Source organism: Podarcis liolepis (assembly GCF_965112155.1).
Source record: "Podarcis liolepis genome assembly, chromosome: 2".
Classification (NCBI taxonomy): domain Eukaryota; kingdom Metazoa; phylum Chordata; class Lepidosauria; order Squamata; family Lacertidae; genus Podarcis; species Podarcis liolepis.
Window position 1 is genome coordinate 45,358,301 of NC_139555.1, and position 15,756 is coordinate 45,374,056.

Consider the following 15,756-nt stretch of genomic DNA (forward strand, 5'->3'; position numbering starts at 1 on the left):
AGAAGAGCATTCCAAGCAAGGTTTACACATTTCCAGTTACACCTTTGGCTCTTGCCAACCTGGTATCTTCCAGATGTTTTGGATGACACCTCTCACCAGCCACAGCCAGCAAAGGCAGCATTATATTGAGACATAGGCACCCTTCAAGCATTCATATCCAGTGTTAAGTAAGCCTGTGAAAGGGAAGCAGAGACAAACTAATGCTCTCCCCGTCACCATTTTCATCACCCTCCATGATGCAATGTGGGGAGCAGGGCTGGTATGCATGGTCCCTTCTTGTGGTGCAGATATAAAACCTAAATAGGGCTTTTAATTCATAAGCATGAGAGCAGGGTGTTATTTCCAGATTAGACTGCAAATTGCATAGGGAAAAAATCGACTCCAGGGGCCGACGAGAACAAGCACTAGTGTACATTGTTGGTGACACCTGTGTATACTTTCTATTATTGTTTTATTTCTGTGGTAACCTTGGTTTGAGACCCTTCATTGCCTTGGGCAGTTTTTGCAGAAAGAAGGCTAATAAATAATTTCTGGGAAAATGTAAGAAGGCTGACAAACCAAAGTGATTTCCTGTACATTTTCTCTGGAGCGCAAATATAGCATTCTGCCGAACCACGTTCAAATGATATGTGGGCTCGAGCTTCAGAGACTGTGTGAGATTTGTCTCCCTGAAATGCAATTAGTTTGTTAGAATTGCAGGCAGCTTCATAAACCTGCTTACATCACCAGTTTAATTGTCCATGCCCTGTTTTTCTGTACATAGAGGAATGCTGTGTAACGCAATGGCAATTAAAAATCCTCATTTTTGAGACTCAATAAAACAAGGAGGGCTCATTACAAGCTATGCTTTGGCTGCAAAGGGCCTAAGCAATGGTGCTGGGGAAACATGGCAGTTAATGACAAAGTGGCAACCAAGGGATATCTCAGAGACGGAGCTCAGCATACGTTGCTTGCTAACCAATTTTTAAAGATACACAGTTTTAGTGAGAGATTCTCGGGATTTGTTGTTGTGCAGAATGGAGGGTCGTACAGAGGCACTCTGGGGAATATCCAACACAATATTAGTGTGGCATTTGATTTGCAGTTTTTGAAGTGGTAGTGTACATTGATATTAGTATAACTGTCACTCAATATAGAAATAGTGGTGATGGTTGCACTAGCTGTTGTGCACTATATTCTACTAGTGTAAGTGACCCACTAGATTTAAACAGGGCACAAGATTCAACATAAGGCTTCTGTTATTGGAATGGCTTCTGCGCTAGTAATGTGACATCATTGGACATCCCCGTCTATTCATATCTCTCTGCGCAGAGATTCCTTTGGACTCCTCGTGAAAATGACTGATGGTGGCCTTGCTTTAGGCATCAACTACATGCTATTTAGAGTCCCAGTATGTTTTGCTTGCATGTTTTTTCCCCTTTCCACAAAGCAGTTTGGGACAGCCTATTTCTGAATGGAAGAAGGGAAGATGTTGCTTAAAAATGTTCCTCTCTAATATCTTATTCCAGCTCAAAATCACCCTCATCCCCAAGCTGCGTTTTCACCTGTAGGAGAAAAGATACAGGGTCACCATATCTTTCTGCCACTTACCCACTTCTTCAGCTTAGTTTCAGTTATTTCAGTTATGTTTGCTTATTAATATTGTTTTATACAACAGTGTTTCATTTCAGCTGTTAAATTAGCTTAGCTTATTTGGTATTTGTGTACAATGCTGCATAGACTGATTGTTTTGACTGTATGGTTTATACATAAATGTTTTTAATGTGTTTTGAATGGTGATGCTTCTTGTTCCTTGTGAGCCACTTTGGGCACAGGCTTCTGAGGAGAAAGCAGCATACAGTGGTACCTCGGGTTAAGAACTTAATTTGTTCTGGAGGTCCGTTCTTAGCCTGAAACGTTCTTAACCTGAGGTACCACTTTAGCTAATGTGGCCTCCCGCCACCGCCGCGTGCTTTCTGTTCTCATCCTGAAGCAAAGTTCTTAACCTGAGGTACTATTTCTGGGTTAGCGGAGTCTGTAACCTGAAGCGTCTTAATCTTAATCTCAGGGCCATAGGCTTTAGCCCCATGTTGGGCAAAAGATTGCAGGGGATGAAGTAGATAACCCTTGGGTTCCCTTCCATGATTCTATGATGTGAGAAAAAAACAGCAAGGGACAGGGTGACTTTGAGCTGGAGAACGACACCTGGGGAAAGAGATCAGCAGCATCTCTGCCTCTTTTCCATTCACTTGCTGACCCAGACTGATTTGGGTTTTAACTCCATCCCACCCACAAATAAATACGGAATAAAAAATATTGGAAATCAACAGAAACTTCATATGTTGCTGGTTACTTTGTTCTGATCAGATTTGTCTTGTCATTCATGTAAGTTGCTGCTTACGGGCGTTATTGGAATGGCACAGATAGAGCCAAACTCCAAAGAAGCAGCTTCTACATTCTTCAATTATCTTATGAATTTGGCCTTAATTCCTTGCCCCACTTCTGGCAGGGTGGTCCTCTTATCTATCACCAAAAAAGTGGAAATCCACCATCCCCAAAGAGGGACGATTTTGAAGAAAATTTGGATATGTATATAGATTCAGTTGTAGACATAACTTGTTTAATGTAAATAGAAATAAAATCTATTTCACCATAGTACCTGAGCAGCAGGCTGCTCACCTGGACACAGTCTCCCCACTAACTGTTGGTTGGCAGTTTCAAGACCTCTGCTCTGTGCTCTTCCTCCTTAGAGCTCTTTATATTCAAACCAGGCTTGGCAAGTGGGCAGCTGTTCAGTATACTTCTTGAAACAGAGGACTTCCTGCCTAACATCTGAAGATACCAATTTTATAGGGCTGGGAAGCAGGTTTCCAGCACTATCATTACAGGCAAACCTTCATACGACACCCAAAGGGCTATAAGTGAAGACCCATGCATTAAAAAATAAAATAAAAAATCGTAATAACTATCTGAAGAGTGAGCTTCAACCGCAAATCAGGCGTAGCTTAATGGAGTTTCCCATTGCCAAGCCTATGGCGCTTCTTAAACGGTGGCTGTACAAATGCTGTTTCCGCTGCCCCAGCAAAAGCAGATTTATAGCAGCACTTTGCCCTACATTCTGTACGCTTCTGGCTGCATCAATACAGAATCCTGAAAAAGAAAAGAAAAAGGACACCCTTTTTAGTTTTTCACACACCACCCAGAAATGTACATTTTGTAATGATTTAGGGTTGTTGTTTTTTAAAGATAACATTACTACAGGCCAATTGCTTCCAGATAAAGCCCATATTTGGTGACTTGCCTTCTGATTTTCAAGTGGGGATCTGCATATATTTCACACAAATGTGTCCTCTTTTTGCACTCTGTTTTTGTGATTTGGAAGTAGTAACCCTAACTGCAAGTAGAGATAGTGAGAAGACATTGGTAAAGTAATATATTAAGAAATGTAGAGGAATTAGTCTTCCACTCACAGGCAAATTACTATATCTCTTTTGGGTCTCCATCTGTCAAATGGTAATATTATTTGCCATTGTGAAGATGAATGAGCATTATAAAGGAGACTAGGGAAGGGCCATAGCTCAGTGGTGAAGCATACATGTTACACTTAAAAGGTGTCGGGTTCAATCCCTAGTATATCTAGGCAGGGCTGGAAAAGACTCGTGATCAAGCCCCAGAGAGCTGCTAGCAGTGAAGGAATAGCTGGACCATGGATAGGCAAATTAAGGCCTGGGGGCCGGATCTGGCCCAATCACCTTCTAAATCCGGCCCGCAGACAGTCCGGGAACCAGTGTGTTTTTACATAAGTAGAATGTGTCCTTTTATTTAACATGCATCTCTGGGTTATTTGTAGGGCCTGCCTGATGTTTTTACATGAGTAGAATGTGTGCTTTTATTTAAAATGCATCTCTGGGTTATTTGTGGGGCATAGGAATTTGTTCATTATTATTTTTTCAAAATATAGTCCAGCCCTCCCACAAGGTCTGAGGGACAGTGGACCGGCTCCCTGCTGAAAAAGTTTGCTGACCTCTGAGCTGGGCCAATGGTCTGACTTGGTGCACGGCTGCTTCCTATGTTCCACTTTGGGCAAATAATCATATTTAATACTGAACGTCCCAGCAGGCTTAATGTAGAATAGTACAACAAGCTAACGTGAACATGATTTGGGTGTAAATATAACTTATAGTAAGATAATTCTAAGACAAAGGCTGTGCCATACATCTTTCTGTTCATGCACACTAATGTTTAGGTGATACGCTGCCTTTAAAAACTTTTTTTTCTTTAAATCTGAACCAATAGAAGTAATGGATACCTTTGAAAGATGCATTAAGTTAGAAGAGAGAAAATGTCTACTCAGCTATCTTGGCATTCTCAGTAAATTGAGCTGTAAACATCAGTCTGTAAATGGTGTTCCCTCTTTCATTTCTTTCTGTAAAGCCATTTCAGTGTTTTGTGCAGAACTGTCATTATTTAAAAGGGGCCTAAATCTAGTCTTGATGGTTTCTAATGGAGCTGTCTATGAATGTAATTGCTGTGTTCAGCTGTTATATGACTTCAGTGCTTTCTTCCCTTTCTTTTTCAAACAGTTCTAGCCAAAAGAGTGATGACGATTATGAAGATTATACAACCAACAAAACCTGGGTTTTGACTCCCAAAGTTCATGAAAGTGATGTTACCCTTATTTTAAATGGCCTGCTGGAGGGATATGATAACAAACTAAGGCCAGATATTGGAGGTGAGGGTATTTTCCTTCATTTGTTACTAGCAGTGAGTTGGAAGGGGAAGTGATGGTGATCACTTAACAAAGTGGAAATGACAATAAAGAAAATATAATATACTTAGCTGCTGACAATTAGTGTTTCCATTAAAGAATCTGTAACCAAAGCTTTCTGAAACAAGTGTTTAGACCTCTAACTGGTATTACACACACACACACACACACACATACACACACACACACACACAGACAGACACACACACACACACACGTCAAAGCTCGTAGTTATTTAAAGAATAGTAATGGCATCTCATGATAAACATATTGCTGTTCAAATTAATTTGATGAAATGTTCAGGAATCTATGAGCCTGAAGTCAATGGCAAAGACTGATTCAGAATTTGTATTGCACCACTCTACTATAACATTCATTGAACAATTTCAATTAAGATTAATTAAGTGGTTCAAGGCATAGGGTCATGCTGTCGTGGTGTGTGAAAGATTAACATGGTCAGTAAATATTTTAAGTCATTTAACAGCATGATCACAAAGATATTAAGCTACAGTAATATATAGTGGCATGGATAGAAGAGAATATGGCGAAGGTAATTTTTTGATCCTTAATCAATGTGCATTAATGAAATTCTTTGTACTTTAGTAGACAAGCTTTCAAGTATTGTCAGTAAACTAATACAATCATGTCAGATACAAGTCCTGGAGAGCTAGTGTGGTCATAACAAGTCATGTTGTTCCAAAGAAACCATCAGAGGAAATGCCAGCAGGAGCATGATAACGAATAACTAGGTACTATTTTAATCCAGTCCAAATAACAGGCATCAAAAGAAGTCAGAAAGTGGTCAATGAGTGGCCTGGGGTTGCAACCACCAACCAATCCAATGATATTCAGATTTGGAGGAACTGGGAAATTCAGAGTGGGGCTGGGCCAGGATGGACAAGGGCTGAGGCAGCAAAATTGATAGGCATAGAAATGAAAGATAATGAGTACTTCTTCCATGGGTTTTTTTTTATCTATGACTGCATTATGATGGCTCATAAGGAGGAGAGAAAATATAATTCGAAAGCAGTTATGCTGATCACGGTTTGATTTATGCATTGCAATCCTCCAAGCATTATTATTGTTATAGTTGATGTTGATTTCTTTTTCATGATGTTGGTGGTTACTGTTGTTGTTGCTGCTGTTTTGTTTCTTGGACTTTTTCTATATCTGCAGAACCCTCTTCTGGCTAAATTAGTCATTTTGTGTTCATTCGTACAATGTGAAATGTCTGATGTGATGTATCGTTAAGAGGCTTCAGAAATACAATACAGTTTCCTATTAAAAAAGGAAATAAGCGTTATAACTATCCCCACCCCTTGCAAAAATACTGATGTTGATTACAATCACATTAATAACACAATAGTATAAATGGGGCCAAAATCCACCCCCTTCTTCACTATGGTCATCAAGCAAGAATGCAGTTTTATTTATCCTGCATTTATTGATATGGAAAAATATCACATACCCAAGTCCTTTTATGTTCTTTCTTTCTAGAACACAATCAGATTCTTTCTTCAAATACTATATTTTGTATCTAAGATTTTCCTTTATGTTCTAGATGTTTTACCTGATATGATATTAACAGTTGTTACTGTTTTTGTTACAGTGCAGCCAACGGTAATTCATACTGATATGTATATCAATAGCATTGGCCCAGTGAATGCCATCAATATGGTAAGTAGCATATATTAATACATTTTGCCAGTGTTATTTTTCTAGAATAAGAGATCTTGGAACTCACCATAAATGCCACCCTTGTTCTCTTATAATGGCAATGGCTCCCACATCAGAGGTGCCGGAACTCACATGAGTTCCGGTGAGTTCCAGCTTAAAAAATGCCCTGCATTTTGCCATGTTTGTATTGTAAATTACGGTATGTTATTCCTGAATGCCAATACACATTGCTGTACACACCAGTCAACACCCCTGTATTCTACCCCCTGTATCAGACAGAGCAAGGGCACAATACTCGGATGATGAAGACTATACACATGTATCTAGAACTGGGTCACATGATTCATTCGGACTTCTGATTGCACATAGGTTTGCCATAAGGCTGCAATCCTATGCACATTTACATGGGAATTTCGGAGTCAGGGGATTAGTAGAGCCGTGGTTCTTAAATTCCATCCAAGATCAATTAATTTCTGTAGCTAACATGAATATTTGTGTCCAAAGAATTATGGTTGCTAAATAAATACCTAAGAGCTGTTCATACTAAATTCTTAATTCTGCATTTCATACTGAAATCTTCCTTCAGTAATATTCTTTTTAGTAGATATTATACACAATATCTCTCTCTATTTAAGTTTGAGTGGGCCAAATAAGAATTATGGAAACACCACACCAGCAACTAACCTACATTTTTATATTGTAATTTGATGCTGTGAACAACTCTGAGATATATGGATAAAGAATGGTGTACAAATTTAATTAATCAATAATAAATAATTTTCATTTACAACAACCCAAAATTTAGATTTATGTTTTACTGTATGAAAACATAGATTTGGGGAAATGGTGGGGAAATAGCTAAAGCAACAGTTTATTAGGACTGCAGTTTTAATAAACACTTACCTGGGAGTCATAATGAGCTCAGTGGGTTTTACATCTGAGTGGGCATAAATCGGAATTGTGTCAATGGGGCAATAGCATCCGATGCAGAAACATCACATTAAAACCAGGAGCTCTGTTCGATTGTGGGTCAGGCTACTGATGTGATGTGTGTGTTCTCTGTGAACTGGCCATGAAAGCTTTGAATAGCAGGACTGAATGGACGTGAAACTTATTTTGTTTGATGTGTTTCAACATTGCAGGAATATACAATAGACATTTTTTTTGCTCAAACCTGGTACGACAGACGGCTAAGATTTAATAGCACCATTAAAGTGCTGAGGTTGAACAGCAACATGGTGGGGAAGATCTGGATCCCTGACACATTCTTCCGAAACTCAAAAAAGGCTGATGCTCATTGGATAACAACTCCCAATAGGATGCTCCGGATCTGGAATGATGGCAGAGTACTATATACACTGAGGTAATCTTACCGCTTTTTTAATTTTATCCAATATACCTGTTACATGTTTCCAATATGAGTGAAAATGGTATCTCCACTTAATGAAAAGAAGTACGATGCCTTGAATATTTTAGACAACATGAAACAATAATAAAGCTAAATGCCCCATAGAGCTCATGTGGTGTCTTGGTTAGAGGTTAGTGAATGACCTTGGGCCAGTCACTACCTCTTAGTGTGGTATAGTGGTTAAGAGTGGTAGTCTCGTAATCTGGGGAACCGGGTTCACGTCTCCGCTCCTCCACATGCAGCTGCTGGGAGACCTTGGGCCAGTCACACTTCTTTGAAGTCTCTCAGCCCCACTCACCTCACAGAGTGTTTGTTATGGGGGAGGAAGGGAAAGGAGAATGTTAGCCGCTTTGAGACTCCTTAAAGGGAGTGAAAGGCGGGATATCAAATCCAAACTCTTCTTCTTCTTCTTCAGTCTAAGCATAGGAGTGGGACCCAAATTAAGACACCCACCAGCCTGTAAATGGGCTGGGTTAGGATCCAACAAATCCTTGCCCAGATATGCTACACCTCTGCCCCCGAAATGCCCCATTGAAGGATTTTGCACCTGTTATCACAAGTCGTTCTCAAACAGGCTGTACCTTCAGTGTGTATAATGTATATTTGTGGGTTGGTGGGGGCTTCAACAGCAGCTAAACTTCTATTATAGAGCATGGAAGAACCAAGTGAACAGCTCCGCCCCTTTCCCCCCACATGTGCAGTTTAGGGTTTAGGATTGAGACCATAATCTCTCAATCCCAGAATGTGCTTGCAGTGGCTGTGGAAGTGCCTACACATAACTCCCTGCACAGCACAGTTTTGAACTGGGGCCTTGCACCCCAAATGAGAATAGTTTTGAACCAGTTTAACTATAATGGCTTCTATGGAGAGAGTTAGCAGTTCTGTTGAAGCCTGCTCTCAGAACTACATTTTCCAAGATGGCTCCAGGAGATAATCAAGTCAGTTTAGCTGGTATGACCACTCTTGAAGGCTTTATGAAAGGGGGCGAGATCATTCAAAACACAGCCTGCTTTAGAAACCTCCCTCCATTGGGAAGACCTCAGAAATGGGTAGGAAAAGTTATTGTTGATCCTTAAAGTCGATTCCCCTCACAGGAAGTCAATGTTGCGGGCTGGTCATGAGCTCGACCCATGCACACGGGGCTTAGGTAGCTCTGTGTCACAGGGCGTTCATCACCTACCCCTCCTATTTCAAGGGTATTCTGTTAAAGGAATCCAGGGGGTGGGGTCCCTTTGTCTGAAGCCCAGACAGGGGCCAGGGCCATAGCACGACCCCTATCGGTGACCCTGGGGGACTTCCTAGTTGATGTGCATCAACAGGGCTCCCCCTTTTGGTGGTTAACACTTACTAGACTTCTGGCAGGGGGGCAGGAGTCGGATATAGTCATTGGTTCCAGTGCCTAAGCCAATACCACTCACATTCTGTAATCAATAACGTTGTTGCCTTTTTCAACCCATTAACCTAAATTCTGGTGTCAAGTGTCTTTATTCTACAATGGGCGAGGGTTCAGGACCTTGCCACGCAACACTGCGACATAAGAAAGCATTTTACTTTACATCCTAATCAATAATACATTAAAAGAAAGAGTGGATTGTGTCTTCTCTCAATCTGTTCACTGCTATAGACCTTGAACTTCTAGAGCTATGAACAATTGATTACTATTAATATATGCTTCTTCTTAGATTGACGATAGATGCTGAGTGTCAGTTACAGCTGCACAACTTTCCAATGGATGAACATTCTTGTCCACTGGCATTTTCAAGCTGTAAGTAGTAATCTAAAAAAATAATATTTTTTTTAAAAATTGATTCATTTGGAAAGTAAAGAGGAATCTAAATTTTTAAAAATGCATTGCTCAGTAAATGTACTGTACTTAGTCCAAAGAAGGCTGCAGTCTAAAACACATTTACCTGGGAGGAAGTCTCATGGAACTCAATAGGCTTGCTGCTGAATCAATGTGTACAGAACTGCATGATTAGTGTGTTGGTGCTGGAGACAACACATTTATGGACAGATGCTTAACATGGATCACTTGTAACTATTTACAGTAGCTGATGAACTAGCCCAGAGTTGCCATCTTACATATTTTGAGAGGGTGGTTGTAAATAATCTTTATGTTACGTGGGCATTTTTAGCATACAGGTCAGACAAGACTTCTGTTGTCCTGTGTTTCATGCCTGCTCCTTAAACACGAGAAGGTCCAAGAGTCAATATTACATCCACTACACCACATTAGCTCTCTCCCCCCCCCCCCGCCGCCCAAAGTAATACAGACATAAGCTTCCAGGCAACCATTATTTTCAGGTGGGATTAAATCACATGTTGGCTTATTCAGGTTGCAAAACTACGATTGATTTGGAACTCTTGCACAAGGAGGTAAGAAAAGAGATGGCAAAATGCACCGGAAAATGTAGGATAACATTTGCTTGATGCAATGTTGTTTTAACGTCCCCACAAACAAATCAGGATGAATATTCAAGAAACAGATTGCCTGAAAGCAACCTATGTGTTTTCCTATGTACAGGATATACTGGATACAACAGTGGGGAATTTAATGCTGGTAGGTGGAGAAATGGGGCGTCATTAAAGACCTTGCTGTTTTAAGTGATCTGCATACAACCCATTATACAAAGTCATTATAAGTGCAGAGAAGCATTACAGAATTTATTCATGGCAGTTTAGAGGCTGTCATAAATAGAAACAAAATAATTGTGACAATTCATTATTGGGGGGAACAAAAAGAGACATAACGTAAGCATGCCTTTCTGTATTTGTTTGGAACTGCAAGGTCCCTTTCTGAATATAAGTATCATGACCACTTTGTTGTGTGTGTGTGTGTCTGTGTGTGTGGCAGTGAGAAGGAAAATGATGTGAATGCCTTTGTGGCAAGTGCCATTCATGGTCATGTGACTAAAGGAAAGCAACACATAAATGAAAATTGTGATGGAATGATGATCTTCATTGTTTTGAAGATGGCTACCCAAAGGAAGAGATTATCTACATGTGGAAGCGCAGCTCAGTAGAAGTAGGAGACACTAGATCCTGGAGGCTGTATCAGTTTTCATTTATTGGGCTCAGAAATACAACTGAAGTCGTGCCAACAACTTCAGGTAGGCGAAGCTGCTCTACTTTAATTGATCATTTGCTCCTATTTGACGCTGAAGTGGGGAAAGGGCAATACTATGCTTACTGTGTAGCTGAAATTATCAGTTTCATGGGATATTTCTGTTGACAAGCTGTGCCATTTTAGACTACCAGTGTGGGATCAAAACATGAAATCAGGCGTGGGAAAGTGGTGGCCCTCTAGATGTTGGACTCCAGTCCCCATTAGCCCTGGCCAGGAAAGCCAGTGGTCAGTGATGATGGGAAGTGTTGTCCCACAACATCTGGAAGGTTACCCTTCTGTGGCTTAGATGCTGCCATATATATAATCAACAAAAATAGCATGTTAGGTGGAAGGCTCTGCCTTAGCTCTGCAGGGCCAGTCCTGCCATTAGGCAAGGTGGCCAACGTGGGTAGCAGATGTGAGGGGACATGAAAGGGCAGCAAAATGTTAATTAAATAGGGAGCAAACATTTCTAATTGCTAGGTGGAACTATTGCCCCCCTGACCCTTTGACATTGTAATTTTGTATAAATTTTGTATAAATGGAGAATCATTTTCCCACAATTAGAGAACATTTAAACATTTATTATTCCACCTTCATTTTGGAAGGAAACCATCTGGCAAGAGAGAACTCTATATAATTGCTTACAACAGAATCCTATGCACATCTGCTCAGAAGCAAGTCTTGGTGAATTCTATAGGGCTTACTCCCCAAGTAAGCATGTGTGGAATTATAGCTTTAGATTCTCACTGCAAAACACCAAAATTAAACCAAGTATAACCTGTGTAACTCTTCTAGTCTCTTGAATACAGCTAGCTGGAGGATGGATGAGCAGGATTAATGTGAGGTAAATTCTTGGCTGTGCCTGCTCTGTCATCAGAACTGCAATATAAAAGGGGTTTCACAGAGAATTTTTGGTAACTCAGTATCACAACTTTTCTAATAGGCTTCTGGAGATGCAGTGCTTCATTTTGCCTTTGCCTCAGGGTCAGCAGTAAATGGAACAATCTAGTCCTAAATTGGGGTTGCTTCTTTGTGCTGGACGGACTGCATGTCAGGGAGCTAAATCTCTTTCCTTTTGCCTGTTTGTGTCACCCTCAGAGCACACATGTAACAGGATCTGTAATAACGACAAAAGATTAGTGACTCAGAGCAATGAGTGTTACCTCATTACTGAGCTTGGGATGAAGAACACAATTGTGGGTCACACAGATGGATTGGATCCTGAGTGGAGCTTAGTGTAGATAAATACATTGCATAATTAATTTGATTTGAATTTTGTAGATTAATTGTCTTGAAATAGATTCACACTTCTGATGTTGTAGTGTCTTACTGTATAAAAAATGCCATTGTTGACAAAACCTTCCTTTAAATTCTACTGTCTTTATCTGAAGCACATGTAGGGATAGGGCAGTGACTAGGAAAATGGGCCAATGCAGCAAAAAGCCATTTTTTTGCTCACACTACCAGTTTGCTACTGGTTTAGCTTCAAGGTCCTTTTGCTAATTCAGAAAGCCCTAAACAACCTGAGTTCAAAGCACATTAAGGACCTTTTGATCCCTTATGCTCTACCTCAGATCCTCTTCTTGTGGTTCCCCACATCCCTGTAAAATGGTAAAAGGTAAAGGTAAAGGACCCCTGGACGGTTAAGTCCAGTCAAAGGCGACTATGGGGTTGCAGCACTCACCTCACTTTCAGGCTGAGAGAGCTGGCGTTGTCCACAGACAGCTTTCTGGGTCATGTGGCCAACATGACTAAACTACTTCTGGTGAAATGGAACACCATGACGGAAACCAGAGTGCACAGAAACGTCGTTTACCTTCCCACTGCAGATGTACCTATTTATCTACTTGTTCTGGTGTGCTTTCAAACTGCTAGGTTGGCAGAAACTGGGACAGAGCAATGGGAGCTCGCCCTGTGGCACAGATTTAAACTGCTGACCTTCCGATCAGCAAGCCCAAGAGGCTCAGTGGTTTAGACCACAGTGCCACCAGCATCACATAATATAATAATCTCAATAAATAACAAGATGAAAGATGAAAAAATGTATCCGGGGTCACAATTACACAAGAAAGCTCATACCTTGAAAGCTTATATTTAGTTGATCTTAAAGGTGCCACTGGAATTATTTAAAAAGATTTTTTCATCTTTCCTCTTGTTATTGATTATGACTATGACAGATCAACACGTCTATCCACCTGAATCTATAATATATATATGCATTGCCAGCACACAATATTGGAGCAAAAAGTTTTATTTATTTAAATATAGTATACTCCCTCCATACTAAGTGAGCCTTAGTAATGCGCAGACACCAGGCTCTACAGATATCCACAAATACCTCTAAGCCTCAGACTGCAGGTGATGACTCAAGAGTGCCCCTTAACCCAGTAATGCATCAGGGTGCCAGTGACTCCTCAACAAAAGAAACACATTCAAGCTTTCAGCCTAGTTTCTAACGTGGACAAATATACATCTGTGCATGAAAAGGCCTTCTTGGTTTTGCTTCCATTCCAGGAAGGTTAATGGAAAATCTCACATCAGTAAGAGCTGTATTCCACCTGGAACACAATTTGTATTTCTTGCAGTTATTGGCTTCCTTTCTCTCTCTTTGCTAACAGTTTTTTGTTTTTGTTTTTAAGTCAGATAGGAACAAAATCAGTGCTATGAGCTTCAGTTCTACTGTTATATTTAGTGAATCAATTTTATGAAGTTCTGTGCAATATTAAAAGAGAGTGTTCCTTGAAGGAAACAATCCATTCACATTAAGCTAACACCATCCTCCTAAGGGACCATTAATCTCATTTCAGAACCCTCCGTAGTGGTCTAAGCAGTGCCATCTAATTGAAAGATCATATTTGCTATTAATGCACTCATGCACACTGTCCCTGTCCATTACTTAAACAAATAAATTGATCAATATTAATTGTGCCTTCGTACACAGTAAAAGCTCACTTTAGCCTAGAATATATATTTATATATATAATATGCTTTCCAGAGACAATTTAGTCCTGACGAATTTAGCCTGCTAGGGATGTACTTGAAGCCTCAGAAGAACTGTGCAGAGTGCACATCTTTCTCCTCTCTCTCTCTCTCTCTCTCTCTCTCTCTCTGTGTGTGTGTGTGTGTGTGAAAATGGACACTTCAGCTTTGCACAGGCTCAAAGGACCCTGCATATAAACTTCAAATGGATATCACCAAGTGCAAAGGGTAGTCACTTCTTAGCTCTCTGTGCAACTCAAGTGCTCTCTGTGGTCAAAGAGAACACAGAGGGAACAAGTGTTCTGTTGTCATAATTTGGAACTGTTTCAGGTGGCACTTTACAAATCTGAGGAGCCAGAGGATCTGGAATTGGCTCAGTTTGGTGCTGCAACTGTGCCCTGAAATGAGTAGCTCTGCAGACTGCCGTATGAGCACTGAACTGACTTAAAAACAAGCACTCCGACTGCATTGCTTTATGGACTAAACTGGTCTGTGTCACTCCCTAATACTGCAACTTTTATAAAATAGCTAACGGGGGATATTTCATCCCACATTCAATTTTCCTAGGGATCTGCACAAACTGGTCTGTTTCTGGTCCATATAGCATTTGTATGTTTTCACCCGTAAGTCTAGCCAATCCTGTTTCCATATTTATTCCATAGCTTAAACTGAATATCCATTTTCAATGTATTTGAATGTGTTTGGTTGTTGTTTTTAAGCAGAGAACTTATCAGAATATTTGCTATGTGTGAAATATAGCTATATGCTTGAAAGACATTAATTATATACATTTTTATCCTGCCAAAAAATGCTCCCTGAGTGACTCACAAATGGCAATAACATTACCTTCAGGCTTACAATGGGAAGACGTGAAATAAAACAGGCATAGGCAAACTCTGCCCTCCAGATGTTTTGGAACTACAACTCCCATCATCACTGACCACTGGTCCTGTTAGCTATGGGTGATGGGAGCTGTAGTCCCAAAACATCTGGAGGGCAGAGTTTGCCTATGCCTGGAATAAAAGGAAAAAGTCTTTGGAGGGAGGAGGGGAGAAAAAAGCAAACTCAGGTGAGGCAACTGCCTCAAGTGGCAAGAGCCACAGGGTCAGGAGGATTGTGGGTTTGAGCCCCACGTTGGGCAAAATATTCCTGCATTGCAGGGGGTTGGACTAGATAACCCTCCTGGTCCCTTCCAACTCTACAGCTCTATGATTGCTTTCATTCTGCCTCATCTTCTGTTTCATGTATGTAGAGTGTATCAAATCTGCACATGGTTCTCCTTTGAATGTATATTTAGCTTCCATTTTGTGGCCAAGCTCCTACTGCTGAGATCCTCAAGATGTTTGTGTAATAGTACACATTATTTTCCTAATTCGTATAGCCCAACGATCAACTAGAGTTTCACCTGATCGTTTCAGTAGTTAATGAGTCTGCAATGATGGGTTATTTGACCCAACTTTGCGTCCTCCCTCCAGTTAGCTGAATTGATAAATGACTGCACTGACCAGGGAGAGCATTATAGCTGAAAAGGTAAACAGGCTGCAGTTAAAAACAACAACCAAAAAAACCCCAAAACACAAGGCTGCAATCCTATGCATACTTGACCTGGAGGTAAACTCCACTGAACATAATGAGACTGAACCTCTGACTAAATATGCAGAGGATTGCCACGTGAGTTTGTGGGTCACTTCTCTAGAAAATTGTAAAGATATTTATAGCGCATGCTGAAAAAATCATGACCATGTCCTCATTTTGGATGCTCCTGACATACTTAGAGGGTCCAGGCATTCAATCCCGTATTTAAAGCTGCATGCAAATATAGTGTGGTAAGAAGGT

At 40.5% G+C, this 15,756-nt stretch overlaps 1 protein-coding gene across 4 annotated transcripts in view; it reads left to right on the forward strand.

Moving 5' to 3' along the window:
* GABRG2 (gamma-aminobutyric acid type A receptor subunit gamma2) overlaps positions 1–15,756 on the forward strand; it is a 161,989-nt gene that overhangs the window by 121,971 nt on the left and 24,262 nt on the right. For 2 of the 4 annotated variants that reach the window (XM_083482379.1, XM_083482380.1), the window contains exons 2-6: positions 4,563–4,711; positions 6,357–6,424; positions 7,567–7,787; positions 9,515–9,597; positions 10,805–10,942. In XM_083482379.1, coding sequence (XP_083338505.1) covers positions 4,563–4,711; positions 6,357–6,424; positions 7,567–7,787; positions 9,515–9,597; positions 10,805–10,942 — 659 coding nt within the window. Of the gene's footprint in view, positions 1–4,562; positions 4,712–6,354; positions 6,425–7,566; positions 7,788–9,514; positions 9,598–10,804; positions 10,943–15,756 lie in introns of all 4 variants that reach the window. The other 2 variants (XM_083482382.1, XM_083482381.1) reach the window with 1 other exon arrangement.